Source organism: Ascidiella aspersa, chromosome 1 (genome assembly GCF_963924565.1).
Source record: "Ascidiella aspersa chromosome 1, kaAscAspe10.2, whole genome shotgun sequence".
NCBI classification, from domain to species: Eukaryota; Metazoa; Chordata; class Ascidiacea; order Phlebobranchia; family Ascidiidae; genus Ascidiella; species Ascidiella aspersa.
The window spans coordinates 4349145-4376318 of NC_139447.1; the positions used below are offsets into that span (position 1 = coordinate 4349145).

Consider the following 27174-nt stretch of genomic DNA (forward strand, 5'->3'; position numbering starts at 1 on the left):
GCTTTATTATATGGTAAGCTTTTTTCCAGGGTTGTAATGACTTTAATCATTGACTTGACTTGAGTGCACTTAAGTCACCGTTTTCAGATGACTTGAGTTTTTTGACTAAAATTACTTAACTTGACTTAAGTCTTTTGGATAAATGATTTGACTTGGGCTTAAGTCATTTTGTCAAATAACTACGATTTAAATTAAATGTTTTTCATAAATTTATCTAAAGTTTTGCACATTAAACACTTTTATTGCTCTTGCGTTATTTTTTAGTTGAGTTGTTGCTCATAATCGGGATAGTTTACCAATTTTAATAGTTTAACAGTTTCATTTATGTCAATAACATGACTTGAAATTGACTTGCCCTCAAAAAGACTTGCCTGGGAATTAAGTCATTTTAAAATAATTTGTTTACAACACTGGCTTTTTTACCTAATTATACAAAGAACTAGTTAATAGTAACTGGTGTGGCTGTGAATGCTTGAATTTCAAATTCCAGGCGAGTGAACTCTGAGGTGCATTCATTTTGTGAAAATTGTATTCAATCATTGGATAGCTTTTTATCAATATATGTCTAAAGTTGGAAGCACGGTTTAACTATAAGTATGTAATGGGATCGACTAAATTTTGGCATATAGCCTAATAGTAGAAAATCTATTCTATACTAAATCAAAAGGTTTTTTTTATCATATTCCAGACATTGATGAGTGTTCGATCTCGCCTCCTCTCTGCCCTGACAATTCGACTTGCGAGAACACGGCGGGTAGCTTCTTGTGCAATTGTGTCAAGGGATATCAGCAAGTGGGAATCCTCTGCGAAAGTAAGAAATATTTTTTAAATAATAGAAAAATGTGTACCTTGGCGGAATAATTGCATAAGCACACGTCTAATCGTACATTTTACTTGAGCTTTTCGATTTTTAGTTTTTACTTAGGAAATTAGGCCTAAGCAAGCGCAAACTCATCTCAGGGCGTTACTTCATGTTTGTGTTTAGCTAAATTGCGTTCCTTTATCCTACCAATGGTATATACTTTTAGAATTCGATTAGTCAGCACTCTTATTAAGCCCTACAATCAATGAACGACTAATAATCACCTTATACCGAGGTTGACGATTTTTGTCGCACCTTCTCACAGTTTTTCCATACGCGAGTAACAGCATAGCGACATTTTGTTGTGTTTTTCCAGACGTGAACGAGTGCTCCATCTACCAGCCTTGCGACCAGGACGCCGAGTGCACTGACACTGCAGGAAGCTACGAGTGTTACTGTGTAGAAGGATTCACAGGCGACGGAGTCACCTGTACAGGTTAACCACATACAATAATATCCAAGTAGATGTCTATTATCGAGCTAGTTTTAAAAATTTAGTTTAATTATGTAGTAGTGGGCCGCAGGATAGCCCCACATTCATTGTACTCTTTTTAAAATTTGGTGTGGCTAAGAGTTTTATCTGGCTTATTGTTGCATCACAGGGCCTCCAGACTGTCCTGATATGGCGCGAGTTCGCTCGAGCACAACAGATGTTTTTTAAGATTAATTGCATAGTGACGTAACTTAGTTACGTCATTATAAATTTACTTGGCCTGGTTCATCACCTGTTTTTGAAGTGGGTCTCCAATAGCTCTTGAAAGGGTATTTTGGGCCGCGACAAAAATAGTTTGCCGGCCACTGATCTCATGCAATAGCGTAGGAATGACAAAGACAGCACAGTCAATAACCTCCACTAACAGAGAGCATACAGCTGTTGGAATGTGCAAAGAAATGAGCATGGTTGCTTAATTGAGTGAATCATATTGGCACGTGCTCACTTGTTCGTAATTCGTCAACTAACCCCATGCACTTTATATGTCGCCTTATAGATATAAACGAGTGTGCGGATGGGACGAATGGATGTGGCGATAACACAGAGTGTCTGAACACTGTGGGAAGTTTCTCGTGCAGATGCAAGAACGGTTTCACCGGGGACCCCAACAGCTTCTGCTTCGGTAAGTTCCAAAGTTCCGCTGTAACGAACTTTCGCATGAAGATCAATAAGTTATGTTTTGTTTATTGAAATAATGTTTTCGTTTCAGAAATAACGACCACACCAGCCCCGATCACAACAACAGCAGGTATGTCGTTGTAGTTTTATTTAATTTGTGAAGTTGGTAGTTTTATTCCTTTTGTCGTTTCTTTCAATCAAAGTAAGGTTGTTGTCTGTTCAACTACAGCAACCTTCGTTTGAAGAGAAAAGAACGCGAAGGCCTAAAGCTCCAATGTTATGACTGATAAAAATCAAGTTTTAGTACGTAATAAATCACAAGCTGTCTATAAAATGCAAAAAAAAGGATTCTTGATTCGAATGTTTAATTTAAATTGCAATTATAACACTATAATCCAGCATGTCGAGTTTTGCATTGATTTACAACTGTCTTCCTATTTCTTCTTTAGTTTTATCGAAATCTAATCTCAATAACCATGTGAACTACTGCAGTCGGCGACCCAACCAAATCAAACGGCACCCAATTTGGGTCGCGGCCCATGGGTTGGGAAATGAACCTTTTTGGTTACAACTTATGTTTGCGCAGATATCGACGAATGCAGTCTCGGAATTGCCAAATGCGAGCCCAACTCTCTGTGCGTTAATCTGGTCGGTGGTTACGAGTGCAATTGCGTGACCGGCTACACTGGAGATGGCAAAATATCCTGCAACGGTAGGCAGATTGCTGCATGCATTATTTATACCTGGTGTTTTTCAACTTATTGAAGTTTTTTTCATGAGTCATGTGTTAAAAAAAAACAATTATAACGTAGATGTATCTACAAAAAGAACAATATTAAATATATTATTATAAAGCCATACATATCTAGCGTTCGACGAAATCGCACTCGATTTGCTTTAATTTATTGATATATATATTTGGTTGTTTTTTAGCATAAATCAAAAAAAAAACTATGTACTGCGTTTACTATTTTTCCGCTTTGCAGGTATAATTTATTTGTAGGATTTTTTTTAGACGCACGTTTTTGTTGTTTCAGACATTGATGAGTGTGCGACAATCCGGGGCGCCTGTCAGAGCAACGCCGAATGCAATAACACTGAAGGAAGCTTTGTTTGTACTTGCCTGAATGGCTTTGTTCAACTTGATCAAGTCTGTCAGGGTAAGCGCTTTCGTTAAAACATCCAGTGTTGTAAACAAGTCATTTGAAATGACTTGGGTCCCAGTCAAGTTATTCGTAAAATAACTTAGGTCCAAGTCTTTTTGAATAAATAACAAGTCAAGTCGCATTCAAGTCATAATTAGACCAAGCCAACTTAAGTCAAGTCGCAGTCAAGTCAAAATTAGACCAAGCCAACTTAAGTCAAGTCGCAGTCAAGTCATAATTAGACCAAGCCAACTTAAGTCAAGTCGCAGTCAAGTCAAAATTAGACCAAGCCAACTTAAGTCAAGTCGCAGTCAAGTCAAAATTAGACCAAGCCAACTTAAGTCAAATCCGTGTCAAAGAAATAAACGTCAAACTATTGTATTGTAAACTCGTCCGATTATGAGCATTAATATGTCAAGTAAAAACAACATCAACGCATCATATGGCTAGTAAATTGTTTTATAAGCAAAAATTAGGATAAATAATCAAATTTTATAAAAATATGTGAACTTTTTAATTTGGCTGTCTTTTGTTAATTTCACTGTAAATGAAGGTTTTAACTGGATTAGCGATTGTTGCCTCCTATAAACATTCTCGTTTGTTTTAGACGTGGACGAGTGTAGCATCGGGTCTGACAATTGCTCGTCAGAAGCTGATTGCACGAATACTCCCGGGTCGTATTTGTGCTCGTGCAAACAAGGATATTTCGGCGACGGAATTAACTGTACAGGTGAAATAATTTTTTTAAGAATTTACCGAATCCAAAAGTGGTGATTTGTTGCCGAGTGTTTTAAAGCCTTGGAGCATAATGGTTGCAGGTTGTAGTAAGACGTAATACGAATTTTAAAGCCTCCTACATCTGTGTGGGTTTTGTTATTCGTATTACGTTTTAAAACCGGGTAACGGGCTGGAATTAAAAATAATTCTGTAGTTGTTTTTCATTCCCCGTACATTTAAAATATGTTGTAACTTTCATCTGTTTGAGTATGGAAACCTTTGTAACCACAATTCAGTTTCAACAATACTGCGATTTTTATACTAAGTGACAAGATAACACCATATAATATTATTACCTTTCTCTTTTTTTTAAATCCCTGTATCATTTGGGCTCTTATACTTAGTCCAAGATAATTTTAGGTGAGCTTATATTATTTCGGTACATCTACGTTTCTTTGTGTGTTTCATCAGTTAAAACAGACAAAAAAATTCGTTTTTCTTCCAGACGTAAATGAGTGTGAACGCTCCAGTACGGCCTGTACCTACCACACGGTGTGTGAAAATACTCCTGGGTCCTTTAAGTGCTCCTGTGCGCCAGGCTACGCGAAGAAAGACGGTGAAACAACCTGTACCGGTAAGGAAACGTGGTTTACGGACGTTTTTTAGCAAAGTCGTATCTTTCCAGGTTCCTTAAAAATGTTTACACATTCAAAAGTAATTTCTAACTTTGGAGCATAATAGTTGGAGGTTGAAGTGAGACGTAACAATAATATCAAAGCCCATACAGAAGTAGGTAGCATTTTGAACGTTTCGAATAAATCTTCTTTATAAGTTATTATTCGAAACGTTCAAAATGATACCTACTTCTGTATGGGCTTTATATTATTATTAATTTCTATAACTGTTCACTAACGAAATCGAGCGACAACGTGTGTTTCTGAAATTGAAAATTATACTTTGTCAAAATAAAATTATTTTTTTAATTATGTTGACAAACTATATAACCGAACCCGAAATCCTAAAAACATACTTTTGGTTATGAGCATGTGCTTACAACAGTAAAGTTTTATCGGTTCGTGAAAAAAAGGTTTTTTGAACAAAGTTGGAACTCTTTTTAAACTTTTTTATATTTCTCTTTATCTGCAGACGTCGATGAATGCACAAGTTGGAAGACCTTTACTTGTGCTTTCAACGCTGACTGCGTTAACACCGCGGGAGGCTATTCGTGCCAATGCAAGACCGGCTATACCGGCACTGCCAAAACCAACTGCACAGGTAGGAACTTAATTGGCCTACCGGAGACGCCCGCCGAAAATTTTCCAAGGGCAGGGGAAATTAACTAATGATTATATAAACACATAATTTAACTTAAGTACCTATATGATATTAATATCAGCACATGCGACTTTATATCAATAGAAATTTATATATAAATCAATGTTATTCCATTTGCAACTCACTAAAATTGAAAAAAAAAATTCAAGCGCCTTCGATCTTTGTACATTTGTTAGTGTGTCGTAAACGCCCACAAGTACGCGCAAGAAACATTAATAAAATCAAATGCAATTCGTGTATGACAAAGAACAAATCAAAGCGATTGAGAAACACTAATTAATAAGTAATATTTTATTTGTCACTATTTTTATTCTGATAAATTTATCAATGATTATAATGTACAATATTTTTAACCTTCGTAAGTAACACATATTACACTCCCGTGGGTGGCCGGGTCCATGTGGCCTATATATATATATAATATACCGCTGTAAATAGTATACGTTGATAGTACTAAACCTCGGTAGGTTATTTGGTGACATGGGCGATCTTTTCACAACAGATATTGACGAGTGCGAGCAAAGTACTGATGATTGTGGCTCCAACTCCGTGTGCATCAACAACATCGGGTCTTACACCTGCTCGTGCAAAACTGGCTACACTGGAGACGCTAAGGGAGTTTGTACAGGTAAATAAAAAAGGGGTCGTACCAGTAAAAAATTAAGGAGTTATCAATTTCTGCAAACTCATTGCATGTGAACATTTCGAATGGCTGAGTATGGACGAATTTGTTTTTTGGAACGAAGAGCTTTTCTTTTGTGTGTTTTTTACAAAGTGCATAGTTCTGCTTAGATATTGAGGAGCCAATCCCCATAAAAGCAACATTAATTTTATTGAAGAATATAGATATACATAAATATACATAAAAGATATAAGATAAATTTCTCAATAATATTAAAGAAAACACTTATCTATCTTACGTGTTGCATAACCTTGTTTAGTTATATATGTTGGGTCTATGGGGCCTAAAATTTGGCAATCGATCCTGAGGAGGCAATCGTAAATACGAAGGTCACATCTATACGTTTCCTTAAGCGTAAAGTTCCCAACCTTTGTCGTCTCCAGATATCGACGAGTGTGGTTTGGTTGGTTCGAGCTGCTCGGACAACTCAATCTGCCGGAACACTCCAGGAAGCTTCGCGTGCGATTGCACAACAGGGTACACCGGGGGGAACAACGCTTGTAAAGGTTAGTGCGCTTTACGACACGCGTGTTGGAAAACACGAAATCTTGACAATTGAGAATCATCCGTTTTTATCCATTAGGCAGTTAAGAATATAGTTGATTAAGACTTGTCCCATGTAAGGGGTTGTCAGACGTCTACATCTTCTAGTATAAAATATTTTCTTAATTTTTTTAGACCATAACTTCTACTTGGCAGCCCCTGAAACTATGTAATGGACCCAATGGGCCCACAAGCCCCATTTTTAGAAGCACTGCTTCAAATCAACAAAAAAAAATTATGAACAATTACGATTTTAAGTGCTATAGTTCGCGTTTGTTTTGCAATTTATTTTTATTTTTGCCTCTCATAGGTGAATGATTAGACAGTCGTTTTTTTAAGTATAGTTGTGGTTTGGAGACTTATTCTTCTTTCTCGCCCAGATATTGACGAGTGTTCCTTGAATCCTGGCATTTGCTTCGAGAACTCTGAATGCGTGAACAGCGTGGGAAGTTACGAGTGCTCGTGCTTGGCAGGCTACACGCTTGCTGGTTCAACTTGCCAAGGTAAGGCTGAAGTCATTTTGGATTGTTTTAATAAGTCCAGCTTACGTTTACAACATTTCCGACGTCCATGTAATAAAATATACAGAACATAACCCCAAGTAGCTTAACAATGAATTGCAAAGCCGAAAATGTCGAGTAGATTAACATTATCTTGATGAAGACGTTTCGATACGAGCTTGTATCAATTTAAGTTAATGCGAGCTGAAGTATTTTTATCAGTATTAACCTCAAAGTAACCTCAAGTGTTTTCTTCATTATTTAACCCTGTTCAACAGTTGTGTATACTATGATTTGCATAAGGCTGCGGTTACACGAAAGCACGGAAGCACCAGAATCTAGTTTATTATTTCACGCTATATATAAAAGTGGTGGCAATATGCAACAAAACATAAAATAATCACTTACATATTTTATAAACCTACGTGAAAACTCTGTGAACCCAACCAGCCAAGAACCTACAGTAAGTTCATATTAAAATTAACGGTTTCTTTTATTTTAATAAATCTCTAGGGCCTTTAGTGTGTTATTTAAAATAAGTGGTATTTTTATGTTTGCCTTTCAGACGTGGACGAATGCGTGCTCGGAAGTGACGACTGTGCACCTGGGCTATCGAAATGCACCAACACCAAGGGAAGCTTTACTTGTCAGTGTTTGAGTGGATACATCGGCGACGGAAAGAACTGCGTTTGTAAGTGCATAGGCTATAACAGGAAAAATGCCGACGGATGTGTAGAGATATTTATAAATGGCTATATTATGTATACATCTACATGTGCGTTTATTATCTTCGGGCAATTTGATACTACCGTGTTCTAAGTTAATTTAGACGAAGAATTATTATATCCAAGCCCACTTAGGTAGCATATAAAAGATGTGGAAAGTGAATAAAGGACCAAACAAAATTATATAACAGTTTTTAAAAAAAGGTTTCAAAAGTTTGGTTAATATATTTAAAAGAAAATCAAAGTCCTAAAACCAAATCTATACCTAAAGTCGTAATAGTAATATATCGAAGTCCATACAAAAGTAGGTATCATTTTGAACGTTTCGAATGTCAATTACTTATTCATTTTAACATCCAATAAATTTGGAGCATAATTGTCGCAGGTTGTAGTTGAAAGTAATAAGAATAATAAAGTCCGTACAGAAAGAGGTATCATTTCAAACGTTTCGAATAACTCTTTATTCATTTGAATTAATTTGACGTTAAAAATTAATACAGAGTTATTCGAAACGTTTAAAATTATACAATATACTTCAGTATGGGCTTTGATATTCTTCTACCTAAAGTGTAAAAGCGGTAAAAAGCAGTTAAGGTTTAACTTTGCTTCTCCAGCCAACGACTTCTGCGGAACTGGCAACTACAACTGTCCGGTCGACAGAGCTTGCCGAAACACTGAGGACAGCTACGAGTGCGTGTGCAAACCCGGGTTCGAGCTAAACGGCGACGTCTGCCAAGGTACTGTGTTACTTGCATATTTACTTAGTGCACTTGGATATGCGTTATATTGAAAATACCATGGGAACCATTAGCCATAGATCAGCATTTCTTTCAAAAGCAACTATAGTAACTAAAAAAGTAAGAAAAATAGTCTAAAATAAGGCCGAAGCTATACTGTATTGCAAATATCAGCGTATGATCCATGCAAGTTTTATCGTTTTTTGATAAAATTTTAAGCTGAAGGAGATTATCACAAAACTCACAACTATAATCAAGTTATCAAAGTTGGACACAAAGTTTGTACCGGCCCGCGATTGTTAATCCTTGCAGTTGTGTGGCTTGCAAACGTCAGAGCAAAAAAATTGTGCAAATTTTAAATGTTGAAATTGGTATTCTTTTGTTGTCGTTAAATTTGGTAATTTTTACTCCAGATGTTGATGAGTGTAGCGCAACGACGCCATCTTGCAACGCGAACGCGGATTGCAACAACACTGTCGGCAGCTTTCTGTGCGCATGCGCAGAGGGTTTCTCGGGCGACGGATTCACGTGTGAAGGTAAGAGTTACTGGGAGGCTGTACACAAATGTACAAACCTTGCCGTACATTTGTAATAACTGGTGAAAACCTATACGGTGTCACAACAACTTTATTAGGGACGATGAAATCGCTATACGACCAATTTTATTTTCGCTGCAGTGACTCGGAATCCAGACGTGAAACACTATAGTCGAAATGACGCAAATAAAACACCTTTTTAAATCAAAAAGGTAAAAAAGACAGGTCAACAAATACATTTGTCTGAAAACTTAAACCAAGTTTACTAAAACCCTACTTAAACTAATACTCGCTAGAATTAGCTATCCACAAAGTCCTGTTATGATTTGCTGAATTGTTTTTCGCCTTTATCCAGATATTGACGAATGTGTTGACCCAATTCTGGACGATTGCCCAAAGCCGACGACCACATGTGTGAACACCAAAGGAGGTTACAGATGTGACTGCGTCAAAGGCTTTACCGGTTACGGCGAAGTCTGTAAAGGTATGCAAATGGCGATGGACTTTTACCTTTGTCTGGTGGGATTTGCCCGAGTTTTAAATTGCTGAAACGTTTGATTAAATAAACCAGAGCCAAGAAACGTTTTTTTTTCAATTAGCTTAGCTTAACCGGGAGATGTATTTATCTCTAAAACCTTTTGTCAGCAGAAGAAAATTAAGAAACGAAATTTAACTAATATAAGATGCAGTGACCGGAAATATAGGGAATAAAGCTGTTGGGAAGACAGAAATTCAATGGAAGTAAAACAATTCCGTGTAACACTGAACAATCGGATCTGTTCATAATCTTCAGTAGAAAGAGAGTGGCCCATATAACACATAAAAGTTTCATTCTTTTGTTTGCATACGTTTCGGCAAGTGCTTATGCTTATGCCATTTTACCGCACTAAACAATCGATCTTGAGTTTTGTATCGAGCAATTGATTTTCGTTAGATGTCGACGAATGTCTGGACTCTATGAAGAACAACTGCGGAACCAACTCGAACTGCACCAATAGCGAGGGTAGCTTCAGTTGCGACTGCGTTGCTGGTTATACTGGAGATGGTGTGACTTGCAAAGGTAAAAATTACCGTGGTTTACCACCTCTAAAGCTATACAAGTAACGAGGTAGATATTCAAAAATTCAACATAGGATTTTCCTATACTTGATATTTTATTTCGTTACACATACCGATTTTGTTCAAGTATCGCGATCGTATCCGACACCAAATGACGTCATTTCTATCATCGAACAAGCAAAATAGTCGGACTTGAAACGTTCAAAGTCCTTTTTACCAGGTTATCGCTTTGGCTCCAAAAAAGATTGCTCCAGGGAATGAAATAATTTTTAAAATGAACCAATTTGTCCAGGAAACAAATCGGTAAACAGTTTAAATATGTAATGGTAGTCAATTACCCAATAAACTCCTTTTGAAATAAATACACTCTCACATCTCTCGCATACCTCAATTGTTTTGAGGATTTGTTTTTGGTAATATAAATTCGTCGTTTGAAGTCAAAATAACCAACTCATATTCCCGCAATTCGTCTCAAACGGTTTGTTTTACTCAGATATCGATGAATGCGCCACCTCCATGCCGTGCCACAAGTACGCCACATGCAGCAACACTCCGGGAAGCTATTCCTGCGCATGCGCCAAGGGTTACCAGGGCGACGGCGTGCTCTGTGAAGGTAAGGTGCTGATCCGCTATACCCCAGTGGACAAATATGCCAGCGGCCAGCGCTTATATGTCAAATATTTTGTGAACTCGGTAGTTTAAGCAATGAGATAATGTTCTTCAAAGAAGAACAGATATATGGGGCCGGATGTTTTCAAGAAGCAGTTTAGTCCACTCGGAAAAGACCAATTAAGCTAATGAGTTATCAAAGATTAAAAGAATAAGTTTGAAATGCCCTGGGTATCTGTTAATGAGTTAAGACTTACGCACATAGAAGTAAATTCTTGGCACGAAATACCGATTCAGGCAGCCATTTAATCCTGTATTTTGGAAGAAATCATTTAATTATTGAAAACTTTCCTGCAACTATTGTTTATTGCTAATGCTAACAGAGTTAATTTTTTTCTAACAGTTATCACCACTACAGTTCCTATGTCCACCACGCCTGCTCCAGGTGAGATTAATTGTATTTAAATTTTCTACATTATATTTATTTTTTTATAAATTTTTTCATAAAAAAAAATGTAACCTGTGCTGTAACAATTTCGCGATTAAAATCTTTCCTTATACCCTTATTTTATAGCTGCCGACCCGACTTATTTCTGCCTTCTTCGTAACAACCATCACTTCCAGAGCTTCGACGGAACCAGCTACGATTTCGTTGGCTCGTGTAATTACACTCTGGTTCAATCTACCTGCGATGGAATTGTACCTATCGACATTGAGGTAGGGTTACTGAAATAACAATTTTAACAAAGAGATAGCAAAGCGTTGTAATCAACAGTGATTTCCAGCGTTGTAAACAAGTCATTTTGAAATTACTAAAGTCCCAGACAAATATTTTGTAAAAATAACAAGTCAATTCCGAGTCAATTTATTATGAGAGCAAGTCAACTTCAAGTCAAGTCATTGACACAAAAATAAACGTTAAACTAATAAAACTTCTCCGAGTATAAGCAATAACTCAAATAAAAATACCTAAAACGCAATATACAGCTTGAATATTGTTTTACGGACAAAATTGAGACAAATAACCTATAACACTAGTGATTTCTAACTTTTGCTATTGCCAGTATTGCTGAATTTACACTATGAATTGAGATTACAGCTTAGGCCTTCCAGTTTACAGGGATGTATGACTGCAACTTGAGTAACATCTTTTCTAACGATATTTTTCAGATCGTCAAAACGAATCCGCGAACCGGTATAAGCACGCTGGAAAGGGCTGTAGTAAGAATGGCCGGGTACACGCTGGACTTAAGGAAATCACTAAATCTAAAGGTGTGTTAGTGATCTTTTTATTTTTTGCGAAAACAAACAAATCGCCTTGATGCATACAATGTTAAGACCTTTGTTGGCAATGTTAAGGCATTGTTTTTAAAAAGTTTCGCCTATTTAAATTCATCTTGTGTCTTACTAATATTATAAAAAAAATTATAAAAAAAGTTATCGACTTGCTTGGGCCTAATCTTTTAATCAATAAAAACGACTGCCGGTCAACGAAAAAAAAAGAGTTCTACTAAAGTTTATATGTGTGTTAACAACTGTGAAGTTGCTTGTACTAACAGAATGTAGCAAGCATTGGCGTATGTTTGTTTATCGACTCGCTCCTCTCTGAGCCCGCACAGCTCATTATCTGCGATGGCTTTCGGTGTTCTACTAAAGTTTGTTTGTATTTTGCCTCAAGGTGAACGGTGAAGCGACCAATCTGCCTCTGGTGAGGCCGCAAAACGGTTTCCAGGTGTCTCTTGTCGGCAACACACTTCGCCTGGAGACAAAGTTTGGTGTTATCGTTTCTGTGGTGGGCGACGGCAGCATCAAAGTGGGACTTCCCCCTTCGTACCTCGGTTGTACAAAAGGTGTGTGATTATTTTCCGCAGTTCAGAAATAGGCCTTTGAAGACGGGCGTCGTGTCGGTTGATTTAACCGGTTTGGTTTGTTGAAAACGTTGCGTTAACGGCGTTGTAATAAAAACTGTGCGAAAGAGTTGTAAGTTAAAAGGTGTTCTTTAAAAAACGTTTGGTATTTTTGCAATTTTTTCCACCCTTCTAATTTTTTTCTTTTTTTCACACTTTTGCATCGTTTTTTTGCCATTTTTGTACAGTTTAAAAACAAAGTACAGCGGGGCCATCTATAAACACTGGCATCATCGGTCCGTTATCAGCTAACTTATTTGTATAACTATCAACCTTGTTTCAGGTCTATGTGGTGACATCGACAAGGATTCCAGCAACGATTTGCAGAATAAAGACGCTACCACCTTTGCTGAACAATACAAGACATCGCAAAGGTTAGGAAATAAGGAAGATTAAAAAGCATGTATTTTTTACATGCACTTGATTTAAATGAATATTAAAGCCATTTTATTCGATAAAATCGACATTTCACAGTTTACAGACGTTCACCAATACCTTATGCAAACTTGGATTTTTACACATCTGATGGTATGAGGTATTGCTGAAACACTAGGACGAGCTGTCTGTTGGCTATTTACCATTTTGCTTTTCCATGTAAAATGTTGTTTAATTGTTCTATGTTCTAAAATTTATATTTACTTTTTGCAACACTGAATTTGGGTATATTGCAACACCAGGGACGCCTGAGCGAATTTCAGGGCAAGGGGGCGACTTTTTTGGTAAGGGCAACATAGACCGCAGGCGAGCGTATCGAGCGGAAATATTTAGGGGTCCGGGGGAACCCCCCAGAAAAATTTTTGCGCCCACGCCCTCTAGATTGGCTTAAAATGGTACCAAAAATGTTTTAACAAATGTCAACCATGTCATTTTACGATTTTTTTTGCATTTTTCCGTAGCTCAAGCCCTACTCCTGTCGGCCCTGTGGACTAGTAAAAGTTACTTGAATTTTCTAATTTTTCTATTTTTAAGTTAAACAAGAGAGCAAGCGAATCCTTTGTAATTTACCCTAAATTCTACTGGTATAGCGGTTTCTTATGCATACAAAAAAACGTTTATTAAGAATTGTACACTTTTTCACCAGCACTCCCGTCGCATAATATTTAACGTTGTGAAAGCAATATATCATTTTTCATGAAAAGGGCACTTTTGCCCCCCCCCCCCGTGCCCCCCCTCTCCGGCGTCCCTGTGCAACACTGAGTTTGGTAATATTGCAACATTGGAAATCTAAAGTTTTCTTACCACTGATTTGTCGCCACACAGCTGTGGAGCCCCAATCTTGTACGACACATGCTCCAGCTCTCCAGTGTCGAACGGGGAGTGCGATTGCACGATGCTTGTGGAAGAAGACGGATGCTTCTCCGCGTGTTCCGTAGATCCGGGAGTTTACTTGGATGTGAGTCTCGATACGCTGTTATTTTAATACTGTTAAAATCAGTTGTAGCATTACTGATAAATGGTGTCTTAGTACAATTAAATAATAAGTTTCAAGTAGAAGTGGCGAAACGGTTACATTTCAATTGCCTTTAGTTATTTTATTAGTTTTTATTAGTGCCTAATATAAGCAATTAAGGGATTGAAATCCTAATTGTAAGAAATGTAGTAATGTATTCAATAAAATATTTTGAAATCAAGAAAACAAATCTAATGCCTGTTTTGCCTAAAAGAGTTTTATTGAAAATGAGCCGCGGGATGGATTATACTGCTTGGCGGGCCAGATTCTACCCATAGACTGTAGTTTGCCCTTGTCTGTTCATGAATCATGGCTAATATTATGCATAATCTCGTACATGACTGGTAAGCAGGTCCACATCCCCTATCCCAGGTGAATACAAATAAAGTTTAATACTTGCAAGCAATTAAACTACTAAAAGCTTCACATTTCGTTGTAAACGCTGCAAAGCAACACTAAAACAGCTATCTACTTTTAATAAAGCCACCTAAGAAAGCTATTTTGTTCTACAGCAGTTTTGTCATTTATAACATATCAGTCTTGTAGCGTACAGTATTTTACCAAATGAATATGTTTTGAACACGCTAAAATATAGGCCATTCTAACTTAAAATTTTGGCAAATTTTGGCATTTTAGACGTCGGACAGCGCCGTACATGCGCTACAAGTCTACGGTTAAAGTGTACGCCTTTACAGCTATATATTCCTTTGATTCATTTTCATGCCAACTACTTTGTCTTGCAGGCCTGCAACAAGGACTCTTGCCTCTCCAAGGCGTCGCCCGACTGGTTGCTTGGCAACATTGCCTCTTATGCCGCCGCTTGCACTGCATCCGGAGCTACGATTTGCGATTGGAGGAGCAAGTGCGGATTCGGTGAGTGTAAAAAAATCAATTGAACATGGATTAAATTATTTCCTTTCAGATTTGTACAGTCAGATAACTGATTAAATAATTTAGCTATTGTCATGAGTAATCAATTCCAATCTAAAAATCATCGAAATAAATAGAATCACTTGGATGTTGTTAGAACAATGCATTTATTGAGAAACTGCCCGATTTGCTATATTTGTATCATCCAGGTTGATATATCTTATTTAGATGATGGGCTAAAGGGTATACAAAAAAGGTTACGGCACATGGCGGGCCACAAACTGTTTTTATAAACAAAATATAGGCGACGGAATATGAAAGTTTGGGCACCACTGGTCTAAGGCTAACGCCAATCTTGTCAATCTTGAACTTTAAGGTATATTTGCATGTCGGATCATTTGCAAAACTTTTAACCATTCACATTCCCCGAAATGTGGCGTTATAAAGGCGTCCAATCACTACTGTAAACAACTAGAAAAATAAAACTGGGCGACCGACACTAAGTGTTCTGTGCACCCTACACCCAATTAATCATTGCGTTAGTAAACAACGGCCAAATGTTTCTCTTAAAGCATAAAATGTAGACTGGTTTTACTTGCTCCCCCTAAGCACCAAGTTTGCTGTAAATGTGTTATATTACCTAATTATCTTTCGACGCTTAGAAATGCTGTGTTCGATCAACTCGCATTACAACGAATGTGTGACGACTTGCCCCCAGACTTGTGCCTACTCCAACAATACAGATGTGGTTGATTGTGCCAAGCGCGAATGCGTGCCAGGTAATACCAAGTTTCGTTGTTTATCAGCAGTGGTAGGCCTACAGTAGTTTTTGTCTGTAAACTTTTGTGTTTGTTTAACATTACACAATTAACTGTAAGTAATGGCAGTGCAGGATTACCCATTAGGCTGCTAAAATTGCAACACTTAAAATGTAAAGTTTTGTTACCACTCGTCTGTTGCCTTGCAGCTGTGCAGTACAGGACTACCCATTAGCTACTAAAGCTATAGCCTTAGGCCCTGGAAAATTCGGCCCTGCAGTATATAATTTTATTTTTCATGTATGTATTTTTAATATTTTTGTACCTTGGTTTGCAAAATTAGGCCCTTCTCTAGTAAACAGCCTTAGACCTACAGTACCCCTAATCTGGCCCTGAGTAATAGCCTTCTAAAGTGCATATTTAATGGCCAACTTTCAACCCAAGTTTTACCTTTTGGGATACTTTCGAACAAACGCGTGGGCAACCAAACAGGGGCTTCTTACATTTTTTCAAACCTTACTTAAGTAGTATTATATGGCACCCATGCTTGTTCTTTTACGTGGTTGTTATTCAGCGTTTAGACTTAATTTTACTCATGTAATATTTTCGTAGGTTGTCAATGTGACGACGGATTCGTGGAGTCCGGCGACACTTGCGTTCCACGGGAGAAGTGCGGCTGTTTATACAAAGAAAAGTACTACCAGGTGAGACGCCCTATTCCGTTACTATTCCTCTGTTTGTTTGATTGTACAATATATTGCTATTAGACATGCAAGCTTTGGTTTAGTGTTCTAAGCGAATGTTTTTATACACGCGAGCCAGACGCCTTTGGTATTGCCTCGTTAAAAATCGTTTCTTAACAGTAATACTGCAGCCGTAATGCCATGTAACTTACATAGGAGTTTCGCCGGGCTACCAAACATTTAAATTAATGTTTTCAACGTTTATTTAAGTTAATGACTTTAATGTAATGAATATGAACTAAAACAATTGTGGGCCTACAAACACAACACTCCTATACCCAGGGGTAAATTGCAGTCCCCCTAAAACCCCACATACAATACTTTAAAAGTCAGTTTATCTCAACGAAATGAAAAATAACTATACCATTCTCTTGCGTTTAAAGGATAAGATTAATTTATTTGTGGAAAAAGGCAGAGCGTAGACTCGTACCGATATAAGAAGCTGGCAGTTTAAAATTGACAACTTAAATATTCTACCTGGCAAACGTTTTAGTCTGGAGAAGCCCTCATCACCGAAAAGTGCGCCCAGAAGTGCACCTGCGTCGATGGGTCGATGACCTGTGAGGATTTCAATTGCGAAACGGGAAGCGTTTGCGCGCTAGGAGCGGAGGGAACACTTGGCTGTCAACCTGAGAGTAAGCATTGTTGTTTAAACATGTTTTGGCCTAAAGTTTTTTTTTACACTTATACCCAATGTTGGTTCATTTTTAAATATTCACTTTGAAAATACATGATTCCTTCGGAACGGCATTACATGCATCATGAGTTCTATGTAATGTGTGTTATTGTTAGTCAGTACAACTTTGGTCAAAATTTTCCCAGATTTTTTGTATTGATATGGAAACCGATGATTTATATATGTCTTATTTTTTATAGTATTTTTGTAAACTGTTAGTATTTTGGCTAGGCACGGCAGTTTGGCATAGCAAACGTAAACAGAACAACCAAAATTCACAAATTATCTGGGTTGCATCTATTTTAGCCGAACAACCTTGGCACTCGGTTTGCGAATTCAAGTATTAAGCGCCTCACTTGTTTACAGCTTAACCTGCCAAGATTGCTGCGAACTCCTTGTACAGCGGCCTAATTATAAGGCCCGAACACATTTTTAAAATCTCGCTTTTTCTCCATTGGTTTACAGTTGTGCCTGCCTCGAATGCGAACTCCGTGCACAGCGGTCTCATTATAAGACCGAATACATGCGACCTTTTTATAATCTCGCATTTTCCCTAGGCTACGGTGTTTGCCGCGCATTCGGCGACCCGCACTACTTCACCTTCGACCAGCACCGCAAGATGTACAACTTCATGGGCAAGTGCTCCTACCGACTTTCCGAGACCCGACTGCCCCAAGAAGACCCGAGATGGTACAAAATCATCGTCGAGCACGAGCAACGATCCAACCCGAGGGTGACCTACACCAAGTCGGCAACCATCTACTTCAACAACGGCAGCGATGTGGTCAAGTTTGAAGGAAGGCTGCTTCCAGAGGTACTTTTATTCAACCACCTAACCGGATCCACTCTTATATAATATATTGGGAGGTACTTGGAGTAGTGCTTCGTAAGGTCAAACTGCTTAACTTGAATATACGATTAGATACGATACGATACGATACGATACGATACGATACGATACGGTACGGTACGATACGATACGATACGATACGATACGATACGATACGATACGATACGATACGATACGACACTGCACGATATGATACGAAACGACAAGAAACGATACGATATTTTGAAGCCCATTTTTGTTCGTACACTGTCGTTTGTTTGCTCAATTTGACAACATGAGTGATCCGCTGTTTCTGGTGAATGAACGAATGGGAAGAATTGATACCTTTTTTATTCATTTAGCCAAAGCTATACCCTGACATACTTCCTAATTTGTTTACTCCGAACTATTTGCTCCACAATCGGCATATGATCCTTTTCCTTCATGCTTTACTAAACAGCGCATTTCTACTAGTTAATTTACAAAATGAATTTTCAAGCCTACTAATAGCAAACGCAAAATATTTTTGACCAAATTTGACTTGAACACCGCCACTTTCTACAGTTGCGACAGTCTTTTTTAAAATTCTACTTTATTTGCATAACATCTCGATTTTTTTCAGATCAATGGCGTATCCTACAAAAGCTACAAGTCTAAGGCCTACACGGTCCGCAAGTTAGGCCGTTATTACACGCTGCAAACTAACTTCGGACTCAAAGTGGAACAAACCAGGTCCAACGTGAGGGTGACCATTTCGAGCACTTACAAAACCCAGGTTAGTGACTCCTTGTCCTTGGTCAATTTTGTGTCCAGCCCCTGCATGTGCACAGCTTACAACTACAATGTTGTTCAGACTTACATAGCCCAACTCGATCGTAAAAACTTACAATTTATAGTCCAAAAACTGAGAAACTATTGAAAATTAGTATCGAAGCTGGTAAATTGAAAACATAAACTATTTATTGACTTACTAAACTACACACGTGTAATTTTAATGTACAGCATACGACTTCATAAAAACAGAATGAGCACGAAACGAAACCATTAAAACAACTAAAAAAAGCTAATATTGAACTGCAGCTTCCCCGGTTAAGAACCATTGATGAACAGGGTTGCAAAGTTGAGCTGTCAAGGATTTTTTTGTCTATGTATTATTTTCAAAAACCTCTGATCACAGACACAGTTTTGATGCTTATATTGTATTTAAGCTGTAAATTTAGAAGCCCTATAGGAGTCCGTAGCAGCCCAATGTGGCCAACATGTCTATTTTATATTGGTTCGATAACCTAATATGTATTGACTGTATTTGGAAAGATCTCAAGAAGTATTTTGTAACAAGTTGAAATCAATCTAAAAGAAACATCAAAATATTCCCCGCACCACTGTAGGATTTACTAATGCAAGTTACAAAGTATTTACAGCACAAAAATAGCATAGATAGGAGTAAACACCTACAGAGAGCTAAAACAATGACGTCACACTATTGTTTTTTTGTCCCCCAATCGAAGGCACCTAGGGGCGCAGACTCCAAAACCTGTTCTACGCACCTGCATACCATTCTACGCCATGTCTAAAAATTTAAAATTCTACGATGTATACTTTTCTATAAAGCTCCGGACAAAAATCGGTCTGAAACATAGCATTGCAAAGCAATAGAAACCTAAAACGAACACAATGTGTCTCGAAAATATATTTTCGGCCATGTTATAACGGCAAAAACAAGATGTCACACAAAAAAGCACAAACAAGATATGTCAAGTGTATTTGCAGCACAGATCAGCCCAAACTTGCATCATAGCCTACACGTACTTCTCTTATAGGTATTCGGCTTGTGTGGAGACTTCAACGACGACCACAGGAACGAGTTTCGACTTCCCAGCGGTGAAATCACTAAGAGCGTCAACAAGTTCGGCAACAGCCAACAAGTCGGGAACTGCACACTGCCGCCCCCAGGCGACGACTTTGTGTGCCCGAAAGACGACCATGCCTTCTAGTAAGTCTTCGTAGATTTAGTCACCATTTGGAACTTGAGATTTGGTTATCAAGACAGTATTAAGTGAAAATGCAAATCTGATATTTCATAATTTTCAAGCATACTGATATGGGTACAAACGGCAATATTTTGAGAATTAAATTTGATGCCAATCAATAGCCCCATTTATAGTGTTTTACGCAGTGTTGTGATAACTGAAGTCAATGACTTGACTTGCTACATGTTGTTTTATTGCTATTTTTAGTTGAATTATGGCTTATAATCGGACGAGTTTTACCAATTTTAATGGTTTGTCGTTTTATTATTATATTAGTGGTTTGACTTGGAGATGATTTGTTGTAATAATGCCTTAACTTGGACAAATGATTACTTGCACTTACTTTATTTCACAAATAACTTGACTGGGACTTATGTCACTTTAAAATGGCTCGTTTAAAACACCGGTTTTATGCGTGCTTTACCTTTGGTCGCGCTAACTTACAGGCGTGGGTTCGAACCTTACTTAAGTTGCTTGATAAATCAGTCGATATAGAAAGTCGGTCGTGAGGTCGCTTTCAACCCCAATGTTGTTTTTCATAACGGCTTATTATAGCAAAGTCGGGCCTGTGTTGATTAAAACAACCTGACAAACAAAAACCTTCAAAATCACTCTTAAATTTTGATACAGTTCCAAGAACGACGCTTGTGGTGTAATATCGCAACCGGACGGTCCCTTCGCTGCTTGCCACGACAAGGTCGACCCCGCTGAGAACTTCCTCAGCTGTGTGTTCGACGTTTGCGTCTACCAGGGAAACAGGACTGTGCTTGAAGAGGTATGAGAATATTCACACATATTTAAACATAAAAGTATCCACATTTAAAAAAAAATGAATTGTTAAAATTTCTTTATGTTAAAAAATGCTTTAAACATTTGTTTTGGCATGCTCAGGTTTTACTTTTCCGCACTTTTTGCAAGTATCCATAATCACACATAAATGTACAGTATTCATATTTTTTCTCAATAAAATCGAATAATCCTCAAGCGATGTAAATCCTCGATTTGTTAATTTTTTTCAATTATAGGTTTTTAATCGATATTTTAATGTTTGCTTAGTTGCACGTAAAATTAATTAAAAACATGGAGATTTTTGCAACGTTTATTTTGATCTAAAATAAAGCCGAAAAACGTAAAACATTTACCCAAAACGTAAGAATTCACACACTAAGCTTTTGTACAATATTGTTTCAGAAACCAGCTTGAAAAAATGAAAAGTTACATACAACATTTGACGAAAAATATTTTAAAGAGAAACTCCAATAACATACAACATTTGGCGAGAAATATTTTAAAGAAAAACTCCAATGCACAATAACTGAAAAACTTTCTTCTTTTCCGCAGTCTGTCGAAGCTTATGCCAAGGAATGCCTAAAGAAGGGAGTTCTGCTTTGTACCTGGCGAACAGACACCGGCCTCACGCAGACAGACGACTTCGTACCCGACAACAGCCACTTCTCTTCCTGTGCCAGTCCATGCCCTAACACGTGCGCCGAACCCAAGGCTTCTGAAAGGTTGGTGTGCCCTATCAGAAACACAGGACAGTTTTACGTACTATTTGTCATTGCGTTAATCTAAATTACTTATAAAGCCTTTTGAACGAATTGTTCAAAAGAGCTTTCACATTTTAAGTTCCAATTTAACTTTCGATTTTTGGTGATGTCGGTCGATTTAACGATTGACTTGGAATGTCTTGTTCACAGTAACATATGGGACATTTGCTCGAAATATGTAAGTTCCAAGTACTTATGCATAAAAGGACGTTCTTTATGGAATCCAAAACCATTGTCAGAAGGTTTCTGCTTGTCGATCACTGTTCCGCTGACGCGTATATCAACAAATAAAACTCAAAGTTGAAAAACATGAGTAAAATCAGGATCAAACATTTCCTAAAGGAATATATATTTCGCCTAAACTGGCATCGTTATTCAAATAGAATTTCTATTCTACTGAACCTGATTTTACTCAGGTTTTTAAACGTAATTACTTACTGGTAACGATTTTAATTTATTAAGTTGCGAGGAGGCCAGTATGGAGGATTACGTGTGCAATGAAGGTTACGTGAAGGACGGGGACGACTGCGTAAGACCGACTCAGTGCGGATGCCAGTTGCAAGACGGACCTTATCTGGAGAAAGGTGCGTTTTTACATGAAAACTGTGTTTACTCTGCTCATCGTCATACGTTTGCGATACCTTGTAGTTGTCGATTATAGCGCAAAATAGTGCCACTAGCATATTTATGACGTGAAAACTAGTTAATGTCGTCCTACACATCTTTTGTTTATTATTTTTTTAAGACTATAGGTAAGTGACTATAGGTAAGTAAATACGAATCCATCCTAGAGGAAAAACAACGAACAACAGAAGCAAATCATTGGGGCATAATGGTTGGAGGTTGTAGTATGACGTATTAAAAATAAGCCCATACAGAACTAGGTATCATTTTGAAAGTTTCGAATAACTTTTTATCCATTTTCAACATAGATATGACTATTTGAAACGTCCAAAACGACACCTACCTCTAGATGGGCTTTAATATAGGTGAATCCAATTTGTCATTTTTTCCACTCGGGTTATGGCGTCATTTTCCACAGTCCCAAAAATATTATTTTTGCAAGACGCAATTTTATGAATCCCAACTGCAGAACACACGGCCAAAAAATAAACAAAAACATATTTTCTATGTTTTTTGCAGGACGCAAGTTTATGAACGCCAACTGCAGCCAGGAATGCGAGTGCATTGGAATGAACAAGCTCACGTGCATCGTGACGTCATGCCCCACCGATCTGGTCTGCGGCAAGAACGACATGGGAGAACAGGCGTGCATCAAACCAGGTAATAATATTATAAACTTACGTTACCTTTGTTTGAAATCCAATCTCTATTCAACTCTGTTCTATTCCTACTTACTTAATCAATTAACATGCTTCCTTTTTCACATTTGGCGCACAAAAATGGTACAAAAAAGTTTTAGGTTTCGGCGAAAGCACCTGTGTCTGGCTATAGTTGATCAAACCTTTTGAACAGCTGGAAACAAATTGTAACCGCGGTTCACAAATGCATTGATCTACGGCTTACTTTCAGAAAACGAGTAAAAAGTACTTTCAGAAACGACTTTAAAGCATATTGCGTGACCTGCTAAAATTAACGTTGGTTTAGTTTTCCCATAATGTAATCTCGCTATCAGAGAGTGTTGGACAAAAAATCTGAAGCCAATAAATCTTCCAAAGCCTACTTCAAACACTATTTTCCTCGTTCTCCTCAGTCGGATGTCGCGGCTCCGAAGTCCTGGATCTGGTGGTCCTCCTCGACACAAGCTCCTCTATCGGATACCGGAACTTTGCAGTCGTCCGGAAGTTCGTTGGCACCATCGTCCAGGAGTTCCAAGTTGGACCTCACGGCCTCCAGGTTTCGATGACAACGTACAGTCGCTCGGTCAAGGACCTCTGGGACCTTGACCGCTACTCTGACAAGCAGCTGCTGCTCAAGGCTGTGGCCGATATATCTTATTCCGGCGGCGGCACCAAGACAGGCAATGCGATAGAGTACGTCGCTTCCAACAAGCTGTCACTCTCCAAAGGTAAGCCTTGGTAAAAAGTGAATATTGTTTAACTGATGATGATACAAGTGCGTATTGAAACGTCTTTATTGGGATGTCGAAAAAAGTTCCGACAAAAAGTTTGGCCCGAAGTTGTTTAAAAAAGAAACGCATTTAAAAAATTTCGTTCCACTTGGTTTGTTCCAGTACTTATTTTTTGTATATAAACGACAAATTGGTCAAATAAGAAAAACACACCAAGACTAATTCTTCCCATTTTTTAAATATAAAATGTTGCAATCGCGTGACGAATACTCCACCATCCCAAACTAACCTCATGTTTTTTTTGTTTGTTTTCTTTTAACTAAACTAATAATTTGTCCGACCGCAGGCCGACGACCCGGGGCCGCCCTAGTGACCTTGATCCTAACCGACGGCAAGTCGTACGATGACGTCAGCGCCCCTTCGGCCGAGTTGCGCAAGTCGTCGGTTGTGATCGCGCTCGGAGTGAAGAACGCGCTCATCACGCAACTGAAGGAAATAGCATCTGCGCCTCAATCCCGATTCGCGATCATGGTGCAGGAGTTCGACCAGTTACCAGCGGTGGTCGGCACCATACTTAACGCCATCTGCTACGTCAATGGTAAGTCTGTCTTTTTGGACCTTTATGAGTAGAATTGCTACCTTCTACAACTCAGTAGTCAGATCCAGACTTAAACAACTAGGTTTTCTAGCTTTTTAAAATTATATTAGAATTAGAATTAGATGATAGTTGACCCAAATTAGATTAAAATTAAAATTACTGAATTTTTCAAAATTTCAAAAATTAGATTAGAATTAGAATTATTCGTATTTTTCTCTAATTCATTAGAAAAATAAAATCATCTAGTTGTTCTGGTCAGTATATTTAGTTTTTTCAAATCAATGTGTAAATCCTTAACTTGTACCAATGAGTGCTGAGTGTTATGTTCTAGTCTAGACCTACGAAACCTAAAGCACCATTTTTTCATGTTAATCCAATTTACTCACTAGTTATTAAAACCATATGGTAACAAAAAAAGTTTTACCTAAAGTATACTTAAGTTGGGTATAACCTCGGATTTGTTTCAACTGGTGCGATTGTAAAATTCATCTCTTTCGGCAAAAACACGCGGGGTTCGTTTTGTGATTCTTAGCCCGAGGTGATTTTCATGACGTTGTGTTTATTCAGGCGATCCATGCGCCTCCGATCCTTGCCAGAACGGCGGATCTTGCACACAACTGGACGAGGGTGGATATTCTTGCGCTTGCTTCTCCAAGTTCACCGGCAAGAACTGCGAGATCGGTAAGAAAGTATTGCAGCTTGTCTTACCATACATAGCAGTTCGTAAATCTAGTTTTACTGTTTTTTTACGAAGTCTTCGTTTCTTGCTGGGCGTAACAACGAAAAATGTGCTTTCACTCTGCTTTAGACGCGTCTGGCGCTAAATTAGACTTTTTGCAAAACCGCTTTCGGTTAGAAGCGGGGAAATTTTGCCGTTAACGCTGCAACGCCTTGTGTGTATGGCGTTTTGTGCCAGACGCTAAAAAGTTAAAAGCCGGATTTAGTTAGATTTACAATCGGCGACAGACATAATGAGATATTCACTTGCTTAATGATGTTGCTGCGTTCTGAATTCTTACAAGCTAAAAGTTAAAATTTGGACATATATAAAACTGTGCTTTTGCTCTACCTTATGTATTATTGAACTAGAAGCATTTAGGTTGGTTTGCACTGGACGCATCTGGCGGTAACGTAAAACGTTAAACGCGTCTAATGTGAACCAACCTTTATGGTCAATGCCACAGCGTGTAAAACTTTGAAAAAAAAAGAGTTTCAACCGATCTTACACAGAATACAACTGACCTTATACTTTCTGCTTCCAGCTCCAAACAGCGTCGAAGAGTGCCGGAAAAATGCCAAGCTCGACCTTGTCTTCCTTCTCGACTCTAGCGGCTCAGTCGGTTCGCGCAACTTCGATCTGATGCGCCGTTTTGTGGCCAAAGTGGCCAACGGTTTCGCAGTGGGCCCAGACGGCGTCCAAGTCGCGGCAGCTCGCTTCACCAAGACCTTCACCGACTTATGGCAGCTCAATCGCTTCGACAGCAAGACACAGCTGCTGAGAGCTATAAGAGGAATCGACTACGTAAGCGGAGGCACGCACACGGGCTACGCGATCACTAAGATGCTGGACACGGGCAAGTTCTCGGCACGCAACGGTCGAAGGAACGGCGTCAAGTCGGTTGTTGTGGTCATGACTGACGGCAAATCCTATGACCAAGTGAGCGCGCCCGCTGCCAGGCTGCGTGGTGAGGCGACAGTTGTGGCACTTGGTATACAGAATGCGGTTAAGAGCCAGCTGGACGAGATAGCTTCCTACCCGTCGGAGACCTACTCCAGGGAGGTGGCGAGCTTCGCCAAGCTTGACGAGTTCGTTGGACTTCTCTTTACCATCATTTGCAGCGTCAATGGTGAGTCAGCGAGTTTTGCGACTTGGTGCATTTTTTTGATAGGAGCAGACGCAAAGGCCGCGTTCTTTACTAAAAAGTAAATTTCACGGTGACTCCACTAGGATCAAGATATTTCTTGGCAACTGTGTTTGTCAACGTTTTGTCCGCCCTGTAGTCAATTGATAAATGTCTGTTTTTTGTTTGATTATTTAAAATACATTGGTCGAAATTTTTGAATCTGTAAAGAAGCTACTTTACCCACAAATACCGGTACTCGTCGGTACTAGTCTAACCGTAGTTCCGGATAATATTGTTTTTATATTGGAAATTTTACCAAGTAAGGTAAAAAACACTTATCGGTATTAGAGGAAACTTAGGTAACGAGTGTACGTAGTTTTAGTTAAATATGATTGTTTTTATATTGGCAATTTTAACAAGTATGGTAAAAAAACACTTATCGGTATTAGAGATAACTTAGGTAACGAGTGTACGTAGTTTTAGTTAAATATGATTGTTTTTATATTGGCAATTTTAACAAGTATGGTAAAAAACACTTATCGGTATTAGAGATAACTTAGCAAAAAGGTACTAAAAGTTAAGTCATTTGTAAATAAAAGGTTTTACTGACTTAAATTTCATTCTCTTCGGTTTCTACATTTTTTGTAAGCTCGCAATTAAGCGGCGTTTCTTAACTTATTTACAGACGGACCTTGTACGAGCCAACCTTGTCTTAACGGTGGAACTTGTAGTGAAACCGGGGGAGGTTATTACAAGTGCGAGTGCAAGAGCGGATACAGCGGTGACAACTGTGGCAAAGGTAAGTCGTTTGACGAATATAATTTTCTGGATTTTTTTTATTTAGCCGTCTGCTGTAGACACATGTTTCTTTACGAGAGACTAAATTTAACTAAAAAGAACAATTTTCCGGTAAATTTGCGAAGGAGTCTTGTATTGTTCTTGGCTCTATTATTTAGACCTTGACATGCAATTCACAGTATTCTTGTAAAATTAGATAAAGTTTGCTGGTAACACTGTAGTTCAGGGCTTTTATACTTATTTTACGCTTATCGAACAATACAGCGACCGCGTTTCTGTGCTAAACAAAAGCAGACTTTCACAAAAGGGGGCTTCACATACTAAAACACAAGGAAAACTAAATGCATTTACGCGTTTAAAGTTGGTAAAAATACATAGTTTCCAACTGCACAATTAACAAAAACTTTTTGACTGACCGGCGTTAAGAATCACTGGTACATATACTCTTGTGCATATAGGCGCTGAACGTCGGCGGACAGAGCGTTATAATACGCCCTATAGACTTCTGACAGGGTGTAAACACTCTCT

At 38.3% G+C, this 27174-nt stretch overlaps 1 protein-coding gene across 1 annotated transcript in view; it reads left to right on the forward strand.

Annotated features, from left to right (window-relative positions):
- Positions 1-27174, forward strand: part of LOC146166642 (uncharacterized) — a 108580-nt gene that overhangs the window by 74448 nt on the left and 6958 nt on the right. The window contains 40 exon segments of the mRNA XM_083394728.1: positions 689-811; positions 1179-1298; positions 1852-1977; positions 2065-2103; positions 2560-2685; positions 3011-3133; positions 3726-3848; positions 4341-4469; positions 4982-5110; positions 5673-5798; positions 6236-6358; positions 6776-6898; positions 7461-7586; positions 8235-8357; positions 8771-8893; positions 9249-9377; positions 9828-9953; positions 10446-10565; positions 10965-11006; positions 11136-11278; positions 11732-11833; positions 12240-12411; positions 12752-12842; positions 13729-13861; positions 14662-14791; positions 15451-15567; positions 16159-16250; positions 16783-16924; positions 17523-17779; positions 18417-18569; positions 19615-19787; positions 20455-20599; positions 21166-21335; positions 21837-21958; positions 22518-22658; positions 23089-23403; positions 23753-24004; positions 24572-24685; positions 25267-25851; positions 26534-26647. Coding sequence (XP_083250854.1) covers positions 689-811; positions 1179-1298; positions 1852-1977; positions 2065-2103; positions 2560-2685; positions 3011-3133; positions 3726-3848; positions 4341-4469; positions 4982-5110; positions 5673-5798; positions 6236-6358; positions 6776-6898; positions 7461-7586; positions 8235-8357; positions 8771-8893; positions 9249-9377; positions 9828-9953; positions 10446-10565; positions 10965-11006; positions 11136-11278; positions 11732-11833; positions 12240-12411; positions 12752-12842; positions 13729-13861; positions 14662-14791; positions 15451-15567; positions 16159-16250; positions 16783-16924; positions 17523-17779; positions 18417-18569; positions 19615-19787; positions 20455-20599; positions 21166-21335; positions 21837-21958; positions 22518-22658; positions 23089-23403; positions 23753-24004; positions 24572-24685; positions 25267-25851; positions 26534-26647 — 5862 coding nt within the window.